The following is a 16,643-nucleotide window of genomic DNA, read 5'->3' on the forward strand; positions in this document are numbered from 1 at the left end:
GGGGCGCAGGCAGGCCAGGTGTCGGCTTCCGCAAAGGTGGTCTGGGGTGGAGACTCGCGCCCACCTTTCTCAGGTGGTAGGCGCCCGTGTCGGGTCGTCCCTGAGGCCAAGGCCCTGCGGGATTTAAAGGAAGCGCTTTGGGAAAGGACCCTCAGAAGACGAGGGAAATGCAGACCTGGACTCCTGGAGGGGAGTCCAGAGTGTCCGCGCCGGCGAGAGGCGCCGTCACCCGTTTTCACTTATCCGCCTTTACTTCGCGTCTACGCGCGTCAGGCGCGAGCCGGGCTTCGTCGTGGCCGCGGCGCAGTGCGCGGGACGGCCAACCGGACACAGCCACGGCACGTGGGGTCGGCGCCGTGCCTGGGGCGGGGGCGGCCCCCCCCAGGGGCCCGCCGAGGTCAAGGCTTGCAGTGGGGTGAGCTCCTGGGGAATAGCACGGAGCCGGCACGGGAGGGGGCCGAACGGCGCGGAAGGGGTAGGAATGGAAGGGGGTGCCGGCTGAGCAGAGGGGGAGGTTTGGCCTTACGTGTAATGCACCATTCTTTCTTATAAACAAGGAGAATGTGTTTATGCGTTACTTTGAAATTTTTTTAAATGTTAAATCATGTACTTCTGAGAATCTCTAAAGGAGATACAATGTGCATATTTATGCTTGGGGTGGGGGAGTCTTCAACCCCCTATGGCAGCTTTTGGGTTGGATTTCCTGGGTACCGTTTGGGCCTCAGGGTGAGCTCCTGCAGGGCTGGGCTCCGGGCTTTGGGGAAGCTGGGTGGACGGGTAGTCTGCAGGGCCTGCCGAAGTTGGGGGAAGCTGGAGATCAGGGAGCGCGGGACAAGGGCCCTCTGCGGAGCTCGGGGCGGGGCTGCGCACTACGTAAGTGAAAAACAAGACCCCCCGCACTGGGTAAAAAGATTGAGCCGGACTCGCTGCTCTGCGGGCTCAGACGTCCCCGCCCAGCCGAGGCGCCCTGCGCCGCCTGGCCCTGGGCGCATGGCTGAGCCGCGCCCAAGGACCCCGCCGAACCGCCAGGCGTCCTGGGAGCCGGGAGGAGCCCCTTCCGAAGCCACCTGCACCTGACCCGCGTCCCGGCAGCCCCTCCGCTTTTCCCCGGCCTCGGGTCCGGGGGAGTCTGCGGTGCTGACCCCGCGGGCTCCACCCTCCCTGAGGCTCAGCCCTCGGGCTGTCCCCTCCGCTCCGGAACCCCTACGGTGTGCTGCGCGGCACGGCGCAGGGACGGCCTAGGGGGGCGTGGGCGCAGCTGTGCGCGCCGTGAAGGTGCCCAGGGGCCCGGCGCTGGGCTCTAGGAGCGGCGCAGGGGCTCGAGTCGGACATCGGCGACCCCGCCCCAGTCCACACCCGGCCGCGGACCCGCTTCGCCGCGGGGTCTCTATCATCCCGCGAGTCCCGCCTGTTCCCGGGAGAGTCCTGGCAGTTTCCGGAGAAGTTGTCTCCCCCGGACCCCGTCCCTAGCGGAGCCAACCCCTCAGGCCGCGGCCCACGAGGCCCAGCCGGGCGGGAACCGCCCTCCGCGCAGCTCCCGGAAGCCCCGCCCGGCCGAGGCCTCTGACGGGCGGGCCTCTCGGCCAACCGGGGTGGGGCAGAGCGGGGCCCGGCGCGCGCGGCCAATGGCAGGCTGTGCCGGGCTGACGGACGGGCGCGGGGCGGGGCGTGCGCGGCCCGGTCGGGTGTCCGCCGCCCGCAGCCCGAGCCGCACCCGCCGCGGACGGAGCCCATGCGCCGGGCGAGCCAAGTGCCCCGACCCCAGCCCCCGCCGCCGCCCCCGCCCCGGCCCCGGCCCCGGGGGCAGTCGTGCCAGTGAGCGGTGAGTGCGGCGGGGGCGGCGAGGGCCGGGCCGGGCGGGGGGCCTGCTGTCCTCGCAGGGCGCGCGGGGGCGCAGGTGAGCGGCGGGCGGGGCGCTGCGGCGGGAGTTGCGGGCGGCGGCTGGTCCGCTCTGCCTCACCCAGGCCAACCCCTTCGGCTCCGTGTCCCGGGCCCTGTCTTCCGGGGCCCCACAAGTGCACTGGGTGTCCCCGAGGGGAGGCCCGCCCGTGACCATGGCGCTAGGCGGGGTCTCCCACCCGCCAGAGACCCAAGGACCCCTGCGAAGAGCTCGGGCACCGGGCGGCCATCACATACACCACACGAATCTGAGGTTTAGGAAGTCACTGCCCACTGTCCCCACAAGGGCATCCCTTCTTTAAACGTCACAAATTGGGGGCACCCCAGCTAGGGGCCTTGGCCCCAAGCCTTTTTCCTTTCTCACCTGTGTCTTTATTTCCACACCTCCTTTGGGTCTTTTCCTGTGATCGGCTTCTGCTTCCTGGAGCCCTGGTCCCCTGCTCACCTCCTTACCTTCCTTATGCTCTCCAAAGTTCTTCTGGCAGTGGGGCCCCGTGGGTTTCCCTTTATTTTTCCTTTATGTGGATTTTTTCTTTGGAGCGTAGCCCGAACCTGCCAAGGCAGGGGTACTTTCTGTCTGCTCGTTATCGTGTGCCTGGAGCAGTACCTGGCATGCAGTAGGTGCTCAGTGAATACTTGTCAAATGCACCAGCATGCCCGGGGGTGGGGGGGCCTGGAGCTGGTTGTCGGCTGCCACCAGCCTGTCCGGGCACGCTGCTGTGCCCGCCACCGTGGCAAGGCCTGTTCTCATGGGGGCGCTGGTAACGTCAGCCCACGGCGCTTCCAGTTTAGGCTTCTTGCCTACCCAGCAGCTTCTAATTCGGGTGCATGCTTGGGAGACGCTCTCAGCTGTCAGCCCTGCCTCTGGGGGACCGGCTCCCTGCTTCTCTCACACAGTCATTAAATGCAGCTGGAGGCAGGACCCCCTTCCCACCTCTGGGCTGGAGGTGCCACAGGTGAGCGGCTGGGCCACCATTCTGGCTGCCACCCCTGTTACCTGGATGTCCAGGCCCAGAGGGCAGGCTGGGCCTGGGCAGGCTGGGCCAGGCAGCTCAGCGGGCCTGCCCTGCGTGGTCTGGCCGTGCTGAGTGCCGCTTCCTCGGCAGGTGGGACAGGCAACCACTGCAGTGCCTTGTGCTGTGGTCCTTTGAGGAGCAATGACGGAGTATAAGCTCGTGGTGGTGGGCGCTGGAGGCGTGGGGAAGAGCGCCCTGACCATCCAGCTCATTCAGAACCACTTTGTGGATGAGTACGACCCCACCATAGAGGTGAGCTGGCCCGGCCCCTGTCCACAGCCTGGCTCCTGGCGCGGGCTCGTCTTCTACCCGCTCTGCAGGAAGGGGTCTCTTCGTCGTAGGTCCTGGGGGGCACGAGAGGAGCGAGGGAGGGTCCCGTCCCCGGAGGGCCTGCTGTCTCTAAGCAGTGTCCTCCCCAGGACTCCTACCGGAAGCAAGTGGTCATCGATGGGGAGACGTGCCTGTTGGACATCCTGGACACGGCGGGCCAGGAGGAGTACAGCGCCATGCGGGACCAGTACATGCGCACCGGGGAGGGCTTCCTTTGTGTGTTTGCCATCAACAACGCCAAGTCCTTCGAGGACATCCACCAGTATAGGTGAGCTGCCCGCGAGCCCTCAGGGGCCTCCTGTCCTCCCTCAGGGGCTGCGGGCAGCCTGCCCGCCAGCTCACGCCTTCCGCCTTGCAGGGAGCAGATCAAACGGGTGAAGGACTCGGATGACGTGCCCATGGTGCTGGTGGGGAACAAGTGTGACCTGGCCGCGCGCACCGTGGAGTCTCGGCAGGCCCAGGACCTCGCCCGCAGCTACGGCATCCCCTACATCGAGACGTCGGCCAAGACGCGCCAGGTGAGCAGGCCCCCTGCCCCCGCAGCCAGCCAGGGCCCCGCCCCACCCCGCCCGGGAGCCGCACTCACTGCCCCCTCTCCCTTGACGCAGGGCAGCCGCTCTGGCTCTGGCTCCAGCTCCGGGACCCTCTGGGACCCTCCGGGACCCCCGTGACCCAGCAGCCCCTCTCGCTGTAAGTCTCCCCGGATGGCAGGGCAGCGAGGGAGGCCAGGGCCCGGGTCTGGGCCGACACAGCTCCCGGGGGAGGTGGAGGTCCCCGGAGAGAGCTGCCCTGAGCCAGACCGGAGCGGTGACCCTGGGGCCCCCACCCCTGTGCCCCCAGATTGCCCCACGGGTCCTGGTCAGCCCCAGCCCCTCAGTGGGCCGTGGGGGAGCTGCTGAGGACAGGCCTCCACGGGGTGGCCCCTGGGGCCGGAGAGGAGCAGGGTCCAGCTCCCCGTGTGCGGGGTGGGGTGAAGGGGCTGGGGTTCTGCTCGAGGCCGAGGCAGTGGTCCCCCCCTGAGCTGGCCTCCTCTTCCCAGGGCGTGGAGGATGCCTTCTACACGCTGGTGCGCGAGATCCGGCAGCACAAGGTGCGCAAGCTGAGCCCGCCTGACGAGGGTGGCCCGGGCTGCCTGAGCTGCAGGTGCCTGCTCTCCTGACAGCGGCATGGGTGCGGGCTGTGGAGGTGCCGGATGAGACGCGGGCTGAGGATGCAGGGAAGGAAGGAAGTGCTGCCAGAGCCTGGCCAGCCCAGGTCGGTGGACAGAGTGACCGCGGGCCTCCCGGGACGCTTTGCACAGACTGTCGTGAACTGACGCCGGCGGCCCCCAGTTGTCACTCTCCTCCAGCCCCGTCCTGGCCCACTGGGCACAGGCTGAGTCGCAGTAAATTATTTCATGTCTTGACCCTGGCATTTGGCTGAGGTCGGGAGGCTGCGGTGCGAGTGACGCCCCAGGAGGCATGCGGGAACCTCAGCTTCGTGCAGCCGGCAGCTTCTCTGCCTCTGGGGGCCCCAGGTGCGTCCTCCGGAGACCTCTGGGTGCTGTGAGAACCAGCCCGTCTACCACTTAGCACACGAAAATTTATTCACCTTTAACCGGCAAGAGGGGAAACTGAGACCAAAGACTGTCCCTTCCCTGGGAGGGAGGCCTTCACAGGGAATGGCTGGGGGGCGGGGAGCTTCTTCGGACTCCCAGTGGGGTCGATTCTCCTGAGTTTTGGGGACCCTGGAAGGCAGTAACTGACTTTGGCAGAGGGAGGAACACAGCCTGTCGGGTCCAGTGGCACCCTCTGCTCTGCCCCGTGGGGACCAGGTGGCTGCGTGGGGTCCAGCGTTTCGCTGGCCCTGCCTCCTTATGTGTGTGAGGGTGGCCCGCTGGCCCCTGCCGTCCCCTCGTTGGAGGTGGCCTGTTGCTCCCAGGGCCACCTCAGGTCACCAAAGCGGCCTGTGGTGCCCATCCAGGCCCCAGGTGGCCACATCCAGCTCCGAGAGGGCTCACCTTGCCTTGGGCAGAGCTCTGGACTGGCCAGGGCGGCCCCTTTAGTCATCATTCCAACTGTCGGGGTGCTCACAGCGCCCCTGCCTTCCCGGGGCCCAAGTCAGGCCAGGCCAGGCGCTTCTGGGTCAGGGCCTTGTGCTGTGTGAGGGGGTCCTGTCCTCAAGGAAGGCCAGCGTGAAGAAGTAGGGCGTGTCACTGTGCTCACAGTCACCTTGTTCTCTGGAGGCCCCTGAATGTCCAGCTTCCTCGTGGACGCAGAGGTTGGGGGTTGTGGGGACGTGCGGGGCTTGCTCTTGGGGCACTGCCCCGGCCCCATCGCGGCCGTGCTGGTCACTGCCCCAGGAGGGGTGCTGGCTGCAGTCGTCACAGGGCAGGAGGGGTGTCGTGGGCCTGGAAGTGCTCTCTTCAGTGGGCTGGGCAGAGCCAGTGGCTGGGACCTCAGTGGGTTTGCAGGGCCGTGCCTGTCGTGTGGCCCTGTGGGTGGCCCAGGCAGGTGTTGAAGCAGAGAGGACCCAGCATTCCGGCTCAGAGCCGATGTCTGGGGGCCACTTGCCTGTGGCCTCGTGGTTCACTGAGAGGCTCGGGAGGGAATTCCATCACTGTGGCTGCAGCCGATCCTGAGGACTGTCCTGGGCTGGGGACAGGCAGGCCAGACTCGGAGCCTCCGGGGCCCCCAGCGGGAGGCCTGAGGCCGTGGCCCCCTCGTGCCACTGCTCCTTGGCTTTCAGGATGGCCGGGCCGGGCGAGGGGCTGGGCTGCTCGTGCTGGGCAGGTGGGCCAGGGAGAGCCAGCCCATCTTCTCCGGGGAGCGTCTTGATGCTGGGAGGGGTAAGGAGAGGCCTGGGGGCTGGGGCAGGTCGCTCCAGGCCCAGGGGCCTCGTGGGGAACTCTTCAGGTTTTGCTGGAAATGTACAGACCAGGTCAGCTTCTCGACCAGGCCGTTCGGCCTGCGCAGGATGGGCCGGTGGGACCCTGCATGGCGGCCCCAGCCCAACACTGAAAACAGCTCTCCAGGCTGCTGACCCCTGGCTGTCCTGATGCCCAGCCCTGGCCTGGTCGGCCGAGTCTTAGAGCAGAAGAGCAGATGGATGGGGGTGAGGAGGAAGGCCTGGGGCTCGCCCCACCGCTCACTGCCCCAGAGGGTGACTCCGGAGGAGACTGCTACTCAGTGCCCCTGAGGGAAGCAGGTCCCACTTCGTCCTGCGTAGCTTGGCCATCGAGGCCTGCAGCTGCCTGAGCACCACGTCGTCCTCCAGGGCCCAGGCCCGGGACAGCGTGTCCTGCAGGAACTCCTGCAGGCCTTCCAGGGGCAGCTTCAGGAGGCGTTCTGGGGGTGCGGATGCCATCAGGCCAGCGGGGGCCCCACCGGGAAGACTCAGCTCCCCACCCTGGGGCACCTCCCGTGGGCGGCGGCTGTGTTCCGCTGGGCACCACACCTGTAGGTCTGCTGTGCCTGGGAGAGCCATGGGCAGGGCCACTGCCAAGGGCGTGCTCCGGAGGGCGGCCTCTGGGCTCCTGTGCTGGCCAGCCTGCCTCCTCTGCGGCCTGCACACCACGCTCGGGGACCTTAAGGACTGTGTACACCATGGCCGTCGGCATGTGCTTGCTCTCCAGGATGTAGGCATCCCAGAGCTTCAGGGTCAGCACAAAGGGGGTCTGTGGGGACAGCAGGCCCAGGAGGGGCAGCTTGAGCAGGGCACGGTGGTGGTCCCAGCACAGGGTAAGAACCCGCCACCGGCCTCCGGCCCCTGCAGTCGCCCGGGCTGCATCAGACAAGCTCCTACAGCTCCTCATCTGGTGGGGCTCGTCCCGGTGGGGCCGTGGCTCCTGGACTCAAGGTCCTGAGGATCTGGCCAGCACGACCCCTAGTCTGGGGGTAACAGAGCCTGTCCACGCTCGGTGGGAACACCGCAGTGGAGCAGAACGCTGGCTTGCCCACCCCCGGGCTGACCCAGCCTTCTGATGGCAGCCAAAGCAGAAACGGCTGGGACTTCGAGATGCCCTGCGCCCACCAGGAGGGCTCTGGGCTGCTCCTGGACGCCCCGCGGGAGGGGCATGGCATGTCTGGGGTGTGGGGCTGGGTCCTCCCCAGGCATCAGGAGGGGTCAGGGAGCACCTCTGGGACTCAGCCTCCTGGGCAGCCTTGCCCGGTCGACGGAGCACTGCAAGAACCACCGGATGGTGTCAGTGCCCGTGGACGTCTGCTCCTCACCCTGATGGAGGGCGCGGGCTCGGGGCCTGCGTGCTCGGCTGGAAACGCGCTCCCGCTCCCCCCCCCACCCCCCCTCGGGAGAAGGAGAATGAAGCTTGAACCACTGGATGGTGTCAGCGCCCGTGGATGTCTGCTCCTCATCCTGATGGAGGGCACGGGCGCAGGACCTGCGTGCTCGTCAATGCCCGTGGACGTCTGCTCCTCAGCCTGATGGAGGGCACGGGCGCAGGACCTGCGTGCTCGTCAATGCCCGTGGATGTCTGCTCCTCATCCTGATGGAGGGCACGGGCTCGGGGCCTGCGTGCTCGGCTGGAAATGAGCTCGCCGCTCACCCGCCCCAACCCCCCCTCGGGAGAAGGAGAATGAAGCCTGCAGGAGGCCAAGCCCCTGCGGTGGCTGTGGGACGGCGCCTCTGTGCGGGGGCGGGGGCGATGCATCTACTCACCAGGTGTCCTTGCAGCTGGGGGAGGGCTCTGCCTAGAATGTGCTCTTCGTGGGCCTGGAGTCTCAGCAGTTTTGGGAACCCCGGGATGGAGAAGCCCGAGGAGCCCCCGGACCCCCACAAATCAGAGCCGTGTCCAGCGAGGGTGGAGTACCGCAGGCGCCCCCGGCGGTGACCCCAGCGTGCAGGGCCCTCCTGAGCCCTGGCTGGACACGCCCTTCCCAGGCAGGACAGCCTGTGAGGCCTGGGCGGCCGGGGCAGAGGCCCTGCTCCCGGAGGCCCAGCTTGGCTGGCACCCTGGGCTGAGGGGTGGGCAGGCGTCCGGCCCTGGCGCTTGCCCTGGCCGCAGCGGGGGGTGGGGGACCCGGTACAGAGGGACAGGGAGTGCAGCCCACGGGGTGGGTGACGGGGGTGTGCCTGGCCCTCTCCTAGGCTTGGCAGCCAGGCTGGGGGCACGGGAGGGGGTGTTGCTGCCGCCGGGGCTTCGTCTGGCCGTGGGCTCGGAGGGCGCTGGGGGGTGGCAGGTGTGAGGCAGAAGGACCAGCAGGGAAGGGAGAGTTGCCTGGACGAGGCCGGGATTGAGGGCCATGGCTCTAGGACCCAGAGGGCAGCACGGGGAGCCCGTGCCCTTCGCTGATGGGGACATAGACTGGGCCCAGGTCCCCGCCAGCCCACTGCTGGGGGAGCTCTGCAGGGAGACCCCTGGCCCTGATGCACTCCAGCTGTCCTCGGTGGTCACCTACCATGCATGGCATGTTTCTCGTCAGTCATCAGCTGGACCAGCGCCCAGAAGGCGTCCTCCTCACCCAGGAACGTCAGCAGGATCGCCACGACCTGGCTTATGCCCTGGCAGTGTCCACCTCTTGCAAGAGCCAGATGTGCATGGAGGACCCACCGGGAGGCCTCTTCTGCCCCCTCCACACTACCACCTCAGCTCCTGGATGGGCTCCCGCCTGGCCGAGCTCACACTGCCCTGGAGGGGCCCCCTGAGATGCCCTGTGGGCTGGAGAGCCCCTGAGCAAGCTAGGCGCCAGCACCACAGCAGCCCCAAGCCGGAGGCTCTGGGCGCCGTCCTGGGTCCCCTTTCCCAGACGAGGCGAGGGAGGCGATGGGGCCCGGCACAGTCTGGAGGTCCTGCCGTGAGGTCAGGCTTGGGGGGCCTGACCTGGGAGAGCACAAGGCCAGGGGGCTGGCCCAAGACCCCACTGTGGGCAGCCCGTGGGGTCCTCTCAGCTGGTATTCCTCGAGGGAATGTTCTGGAAAGAGCAGGTAGAGCAGAGCTGCCTCCCTGGGGGCCCCACAAGAGTTCTGATTACTGGGAACCTTCATCCCTGCCAAGTTTCTGATTAATAATACAGCATTTTTAGGATCAAAACTTGAGTTTCAGGGGTAAAGTCTACATGCAATGAAATATAAATATCCCAGGTGTACAGTTTGACAAGTTTTTATTTTCTTTATTTTTTCTGTTGGCACACATCACAGTTCAGTCTCGGGGATGTACAGCCCCTTGGGTTTTCACACACAGGCGGGGCCGCCGCATCCGTGCTCCGGCCTAAGATCCCACCCCGTTAGCCCTGGCGGCCGCTGACCCTCCCCCTCCCGGGGCTGTGCTTTTTCCAGAACGCCCTGTGAGTGGAATCACATGTGGGTCTGGATTCCTTCACTTGGCAAAATATGTCTAAGACTCATCCATGCTGTTGAGTGAATCAATAGCTTCTTCCTTTGTGTTCCTGAATTAAAGTCCATTTCATGGACTCCCCCAGTTTATCCATTCCCTTGATGAAGATGATCTTGGTTGCTTCCAGTTTTTAACGATCACGAACAGAGCAGTGAATATTGCATGCAGGTTTTATGTGGGTTTAAGTTTTCAGCTCATTTGGGTAAATACCAAGGAGCATAATTGCTGATCGCATGGTGAGAGTATATGTAGTGGGGTTTTTTTGACTGCATTGGGTCTTCATTGCTGCAGCACGTGGGCCCTAGAGCACACGGGCTTCAGTAGTTGTGGCTCGTGGGCTCTAGAGTGCAGGATCAGTAGTTGTGGTGCACAGGCTTAGTTGCTCCGCGGCATGTGGGATCTTCCTGGGCCAGGGATGGAACCCGTGTCCCCTGCATTGGCAGGTGGATTCTTAACCACTGCGCCACCAGGGAAGCCCCAATATGTGTAGTTTTGTAAGAAACCACCCAGCTGTCCCCCACAGTGGCTACACCATTTGCATCCCCACCAGTGCTGGATGAGAGTCCCTGTTGCTTCACATCCTTACCAGCACTTTGGTTCTTATTCTGCCTGAGCCCTTAATTAGATGTGTGATCGGCAAATATTTTCTCCCACTCTGTAGCTTTTTCATTCTTTTAACAGTGTCTTTTGCAGAATGAAAGTTTTACATTTAGATATAGTTCTTTCTCTCATAGGTGTCTTCTGTCTCACCTAACCGGCCTCTTTCCCAGTGTCCATGGCCTCACCCCATCCTGGCGTTCTGGTTTTCTAATGCAACAAGTGAGTTGCCCTGCAAACAAGCCAGAGGTTTAAGATGGAACCAGAAGTTGGGACACAGCCGTGTTTCCTCATTTGTGTATCCAGTAGGCTGTGTTCTCCGACAGCAGTGGCTGGGCCTGAAGCCTAAGATATTTGCGATGTGGTGCATTATAGGAAACCTCCCTGATTCTGTGCCCAGGCCTGCAGATGGGCAGGGGTGGTGGGTTGGTGGGGCCCACCAGGCTTATCCTCACACCCTGGGCTCCTGTCTGCGTGAGGCCTGCAGCCTGGGGGCTGTGGGGTGATGGAGGTTCTGAGGGCCAGTGGCGGCTGACTCGCCCTGGGCCCGGCCTTGGAGGTCAGCAGAGACACAGCCACGCTCCGGGCCGAGGCAGGCATGGGGCTTCCCAGCTTCGGGCCCGTGGAGTCTCCTCGGTAGAGGAATCTTGTCATGAGAGGAGCGTGGAAGGTCCAGGGCGACCACTCGGGCAGCACAGCCCACGCCTGCCTTGATGCTCCCGGCGCCGTCTTGGCCAGACCCCTCTTCTCTCCGGGGTCAGGGCTCTGAAGAGCACCTCTTGGTCCAGAGCGAGCTTGGTCTGTTGGCTATTCATGTACGCCCCGAACCTGTCACAGCAGAACCTGCTCTCCTGCCCACCCACAAGGTCTCCCCGGCCGGCAGGGTCTTTGCGCCATACCCAGTTACCCAGATTGGAACAGGTTGTTCAGAAAGGAGTGAAGCGTTGGGAGACCCGATATTAGGGCTCCCACTAGGGCTGGATATTAGGGGATTACAGTAAATGCTTCAGGTGTAGCAACAGGGTCAAGGGCACGCATAAGAATCCCTGTGTCTTCGTGTCCCGTCCCGCCCCCACCCCCCCCCCCCCCCCCCCCCGCAAAATCCTACTCAGCTTTGTGATCTTAGTTCCCCAACCAGGGATCAAACCCTGGCGCTCGGCAGTGAAGGTGCCGAGTCCTAACCATTGGACCGCCAGGGAGTTCCCAAGAATCCAGTTTTTTTTGTTTGTTTTTTTTTTTGCGGTACGCGGGCCTCTCACTGTTGTGGCCTCTCCCGTTGCGGAGCACAGGCTCCGGACGCGCAGGCTCAGCGGCCATGGCTCACGGGCCCAGCCGCTCCGGGGCATGTGGGACCTTCCCGGACCAGGGCACGAACCCGCATCCCCTGCTTCGGCAGGCGGACTCTCAACCACTGCGCCACCAGGGAAGCCCAAGAATCCCTTCTTTTAAAATGCATACTGAGAACCTAGGGACGGGGTGAGGCCAGACATCTTGGGTTCTCTGTAAAACACCTGTGCTGGTCAAGTGTGTGGTGAACGCAGGACACAGGACAGGACAGTGTCGCTAGTGTTGGACCTGGGTGATGGAATTTGGGGGTTCGTCACACTTTTAAAAAATAAATGATGGAAATTGTCTAAAAGAGCAGAAATATATAACTAAAAACATCAAGATGGGGCGTCATTTTGACCCCGCCGACCCGCATTCGTTCCATTCGTTCCCCTGGGCTCGGGTCCAGCCTGGTCTCTGGTGCCTGGAGCCCCTCACCTCCCGCGGGGCCCTCTGGGGCCTGTTGAGCCAGTCCAGACCGGTCCCCACTCTCCCCGCGCGCCCCCCGCCCCGTGCCCCACACCGCCGCCCTCGTTCCTCACGTGCCCACTCGCGCCCCCTCGAGGCTCAGGCGGCACCGCCAGGCCGGGGGCCGGGCACCCGCCATCCCAGCTTCAGACCCAGGCCCACGCCTCCCCCCGCGGGGCCCCGGGGACCCACTTGATGCCGTAGCGCTCCCGGAACATGATGCGGTTTCGGAAGGCGCGGTTCCCACCCAGGTCGATCTGCTTTAGGTCCTGGGAGTACAGCCGGGCCTGCGGTTTCGGGCTCTGTGGGCGGGGCCAAGGGGCGGGGCAGGCGTCAGGCGGAGCCCGGACCCACGACCACCACCGCCGGACAGAGCGCACGCTGCGAGGAGGCTGGCGGGAGCTGAGCTGTTTCTGCAGAAGCCTCACTGTGCGCATTTCTGAAGCCAGGGCGGGTCACGAGTGACGCCCACGTCCAAGGTCCAGACCCCCGCCCTTTAGGGAGGCACCGTCCAGGCCAGCTGGACCCCTCCTCCGCCCGCTGCATGCGGCCTCCCAGGATGACAGCGCCCCAGGGAGGCGGCTCCCAGGTGCGTGGGGAGGCGGAGAGGGCGGTTGGGCCTCTGTTCCTTGACCCCCGCCGGAGTCCCACCGCCAACAGGCGGGGACACGAGGGGTGAGGCGGGGCGAGGCGGGGCAAGGCGAGGACAGTAAGGGCGGCTCACTGCCTTGTTTCCCAAGAGTGAATCTGGCACCAGCCCGACTCAGGGTCCCCGGGGACGGGGACGGGAGGGCTGCTGGGGGCTCGGGCTCCCAACAGCCAGACGCTAAAACAGCCCATGAGGAATGCAGAGCCCCGCGGCCCTGACACCCCCCCTTCTCAGACCCCTGGTTAAGAAGGCGAAAAACATATCCTTGGGGCTCCCCTTAGGCCTAACAGACATGCATGTTTCCCGTTTCAGAACTCTTTATGTTCATACGGAGGGACATTCTTGATCTCTGTATGTATCTGCCCTGTTTCCGGGGGCCCTTTGAGAGCTTCCGGACTGAGCGTGACGCTGGCTGTGGTCCCACAGTTAGTGGGTGTCCGCCACATTCTTAGCCTCGTAGGTTACCCGTCCTTGGGTTGCTTGTGGAAGCATGACCACTGTCACATTTCCCCTACTGGTCTTACTTGGTCTGGGTACACAGAGCGCCCTCCCCGGGCAATGTGACCTGGGGGTACCCTCGGTGGAGAGGGGGTGCTGGGCGGTGGGAACAGGCCAGGTGTAGGGACCTCTCTGGGGCGATGGGAAAAGACCTGCTTCTTGTCCGGATTCAGTCCTTCTGTTCAGCTGAATGCAGGCCTGTCGTTCATCTGGTTTGGCTTTGCTTTCTCCTTTCATGGCTTCTGTGGGTGTCTCCTTGCTCTTTTCCCCCTGGTTTCTATCCCTTGCTGTGTGACTCTGTCCCCCCAACTGTCTAGGAGGGTTTAGTTTGATTCCAGGTGGCATGTGTCCGTATCTGGACACAGTGTCTGCACTAGGCCAAGTGGGATGGGCAGCAGGGGGGTGGGTGGGGCCTTCCAGGCAGGTGGGCCTCGGGGCCTGCAAGCCTGGGAGGTGCCAGGAAAGTGCTGGGGATGGGCAAGGGGTCCCTGAGGCCCAGCCCCCCAAGCTCCTGATGTCCTGGCCTGTTGGTGCGGCCCGCGCACAGGTGGAGGGGCCATACCTGGTCGTCCCTTTAAAAAAAAAAAAAAACTTATTTATTTATTTTTGGCTGCATTGGGTCTTCGTTGCTGCGTGCAGGCTTTCTCTAGCTGTGGCGAGCGGGGTCTACTCTTCGTTGTGGTGCGTGGGTCCTTGTTGCAGTGGCTTCTCTTGTGGAGCACGGGCTGTAGGCGCATGGGCTTTAGTAGTTGTGGCATGCAGGCTCAGTAGTTGTGGCTCACGGCTCTAGAGTGCAGGTTCAGTGGCTGTGGCGCACGCGCTTAGTTGCTCCACAGCATGTGGGATCTTCCTGGACCAGGGCTTGAACCCATGTCCCCTGCATTGGCAGGCGGATTCTTAACCACTGCACCACCAGGGTAGCCCTGGTATTTCCCTTTGTTCTCCACCTTCACCTTCTCCATGTCCAACAGCAGAGACCATACCTGACCTTGCACCTGTGGGGGGATTCCTTTGTAGACCCGCCGGCGCATCTCCGGGAGAGAAGCCAGCTGTGAGACAGGTGCAGGGGATGCCAAGGAGGAGAGAGAGCGAGAGGCGTCTGGAGGATGCTCCGGAGGGGCTGGGTCTGCCGCAAGTAAGAGCGGGCCGTGGCCCCGCTGCTCCCTTCCTGTGGGGTCCCCGGCTGGGCTGGCTGCGGCCCTGGCATCGGACTCTCCCCGGGCCTTGTGGGGCACCCAGCCCAGCACCCTTCAGGGTCAGGATGCTCAGCTTGCTACCTTCTCGCCACCCTGGTATTTACTCCAATCCCTCAGCATGTTCACCCACTTGTCAGCTCGCCCGATCTCCTGGGCTTTTTGCTGGAAAATGGGAAATGGTGGTGCTGGCCCAGCTGCCAGCTTCCTAGGGTGGCCCTGATGGACGTGACCTCAAAAGGGCCAGGAAAGGCGCAGACCCCTCAGCCCGAGGACCCCTTGACGGCTCTGGGGTCAGGGCGGCAGGGAACCGAAGCTGCACCCACGACGTCCTCCCCCCTCCCGCCGGTGCAGCATGGATGGCTCTTACCCTCGCTGAGTGGGTGCTGCAGCCGCTGATGCTGAGGCCCTGGGTGCTGAGGCTACGCAGCTCCCCTGACTGGAAGGCAAGAGAAGCAGAGCGTGAGGACCTGCACCCGGCCGGGTGCCCAGAAGGCCCCACCTGCCCCCATCAACCCCCAGGTGTCAGCCCAGGAGACTGCGGAGGGGAGGGCTGACCCCAGGAGGGTGCTGGCTCAGGGATGGGCTGCGTCCCACAGCAGCCCCAGGAGGTGCCCCACCTCCTGCCGATGCTGGTCACCCGCTCTGTTCCATGCCCTCCCGGCCCCTGCCCTGCTGGAGCGCAGAGGCCCCCGCTCAGGGCTCTCAGGTGAGTTGCTCCCCAGGGCCTCACCCTGCTCCAGAGTGGATGCCTCCGTCCAGGTGAGTCACTCCCCAGGGCCTCACCCTGCTCCAGAGTGGATGCCACCGTCCAGGTGAGTCGCTCCCCAGGGCCTCACCCTGCTCCAGAGTGGACGCCTCCGTCCAGGAGCCCAGCACCCTTAGCCCTGCTGCAGACCAGCTCCGTCCAGGTACATGCACGTCTTCTCCTCTCTCCCCCACCGTGGCCCGGCCCGGCCTTCTACCCCGAGTCTCCTCCCAGCCCCAGACCGAGGGGTCAGGTCGTCTTCAGCTGCAAACTCCGCCTGCGTCTGTCTCCTTCCCGTGAGCTTCTGAGGCCGGTCCTGCCTGCTCCCCCTGCCCGTCCCTCCAGCGCCTGAGGCCACACCTCTCACTGTCCTCCGGGCCAGAGCCTCGGAGACCTGTGGGCCAGGCGCGCCTCACCCTGTGGCCACGCTCTGCAGAGTCTGCTAACCAGGCTGAGCCTCCCTCTGACCTCGGAGGCAGAGGCCAGGGCCAGGCATGGAGGCCACGCGGCTGAGGCCCAGGCCTGGACCAGCGCCCAGCCCTGCCCCCGCCGCCTCCCCGAGTCCTCTCAGCTCCAGCCCAGTGCAGACCCTGACCCGCCGTGGCCACCAGGGGTCGAGGCCCTGAGCTGGGGTGATGGGTCCCGCCTCCAGAGAGGTCTTTCTGCAAAAGGAAACCTGCCCCGAGATGGGAAGGAGGGGCATCCTGATGCCTCATGGCAGAAAACGTAGCCTGTCGGCAACTTTGTACAGCGAGCGGTCAGCATCTTCCCCGGGTTCCACTGGAGCCCCTGCCTGGCCCTGAAACCCACAGAGGCCAGAGGTGTGGCCAAAGGAGGGGCAGGACACCTCCCCTGCCCTGCGTCCCAGGAGCACAGCACGAGACCCACCTGCCCGAGTGGGAGCTGCTCGTACCTGGCTAGGATCCTGCCTGGGCCACCTGGTCCCACTGGCTGTGACCGCCACCCAGGCCATACCCGCCCCTCCGGGTGAGGATACCCACCTGGGTTCTGCCTTCTCAGCCTTGGCCGGGATCCCCGCCTGGAACATAACTGTTCCTGCTGCTGTGGCTCCCACTGGGCCGCACCTGCGCATACCTGGCAATGGGCCCCACCTGGGCCTCACCTGCCCCTCCTTGGCTCTGATCCCACCAGGGACATATCTGCTTCTGCTGGCTGTGCTTCCCCACCTGTGCTTCCCCACCTGGGCCTCACCTGCTGCTGGTGACTACGATCCTTACCGGGGCTGTACCTGCTCCGACTGGTGACGATACCCACTTGGGCCTCACCTGATCTACCTGCGCTGCTCCCCGCCGGGCCTCACCTGCCTGTCCTTGGCTCTGATACCTGCCTGGGCTCCACCTGCTCTTCGTGTTCACCGTCTGCCGGGGTCTCACCTACTTGTGTTTGGCTGTTATTTCTGCTCGTTCCAGGGCCAGCAGGGTCTCCGGCTTCTCCATGTGCGACGCTGCAAGACAAAAATATCCAAATATCCCAGTGTGCTAAAGAGCTTCAGAGAGCCAGCAAGTTGGAGTTGGCTCCTTGTCGGCAGCTCCCCCGTCTGTCTGATGAGGGGAGAAAACCACGCCGC

The 16,643-nt window shown here is 64.5% G+C and overlaps 1 protein-coding gene and 1 long non-coding RNA gene across 13 annotated transcripts; one reads left to right on the forward strand and one right to left on the reverse strand.

Annotated features, from left to right (window-relative positions):
- The first annotated feature begins 18 nt into the window (after positions 1-18).
- Positions 19-4,650, forward strand: HRAS (HRas proto-oncogene, GTPase). 7 transcript variants are annotated; one of them, XM_027090639.1, is made up of 6 exons: positions 19-36; positions 3,006-3,167; positions 3,335-3,513; positions 3,604-3,763; positions 3,859-3,935; positions 4,285-4,650. In XM_027090639.1, exons 2-6 carry the CDS (start codon positions 3,057-3,059, stop codon positions 4,346-4,348), a joined length of 591 nt encoding a protein of 196 aa, XP_026946440.1. In that variant the 5' UTR covers positions 19-36; positions 3,006-3,056; the 3' UTR covers positions 4,349-4,650. The 7 variants fall into 7 exon arrangements, with proteins under 7 accessions (XP_026946440.1, XP_026946442.1, XP_026946437.1 ...); XM_027090641.1 differs by lacking the exon at positions 19-36 and adding an exon at positions 191-1,822 and having other exon boundaries at positions 3,854-3,935; XM_027090636.1 differs by lacking the exon at positions 19-36 and adding an exon at positions 191-1,822.
- Positions 4,651-11,530: 6,880 nt separating this feature from the next.
- On the reverse strand, positions 11,531-16,520 carry LOC113611359 (uncharacterized). Of its 6 annotated transcripts, none has more exons than XR_003429431.1 (4): positions 16,057-16,372; positions 15,041-15,854; positions 14,678-14,746; positions 11,531-12,269 (listed from the first exon to the last, which is right to left on the reverse strand). It is a non-coding gene; the product is annotated as an uncharacterized LOC113611359 (long non-coding RNA). The 6 variants fall into 6 exon arrangements; XR_003429427.1 differs by lacking the exon at positions 11,531-12,269 and adding an exon at positions 13,944-14,163; XR_003429428.1 differs by lacking the exon at positions 11,531-12,269 and adding an exon at positions 16,454-16,520 and having other exon boundaries at positions 14,319-14,746; positions 16,057-16,140.
- Positions 16,521-16,643: the final 123 nt, after the last annotated feature.

This window comes from Aethalodelphis obliquidens, unplaced genomic scaffold, assembly GCF_003676395.1.
Source record: "Aethalodelphis obliquidens isolate GAN/ISIS:26980383/991018 unplaced genomic scaffold, ASM367639v1 scaffold69, whole genome shotgun sequence".
Lineage (NCBI taxonomy): Eukaryota > Metazoa > Chordata > Mammalia > Artiodactyla > Delphinidae > Aethalodelphis > Aethalodelphis obliquidens.

Excerpts from the sequence above, each read along its gene's own strand:
- HRAS (XM_027090639.1), top strand. The coding sequence starts at position 3,057 with ATGACGGAGTATAAGCTCGTGGTGGTGGGCGCTGGAGGCGTGGGGAAG. Across the intron at positions 3,514-3,603 it reads GAGGACATCCACCAGTATAG|GGAGCAGATCAAACGGGTGA; the intron begins GTGAGCTGCCCG and ends TCCGCCTTGCAG. Across the intron at positions 3,936-4,284 it reads ACCCAGCAGCCCCTCTCGCT|GGCGTGGAGGATGCCTTCTA; the intron begins GTAAGTCTCCCC and ends TCCTCTTCCCAG.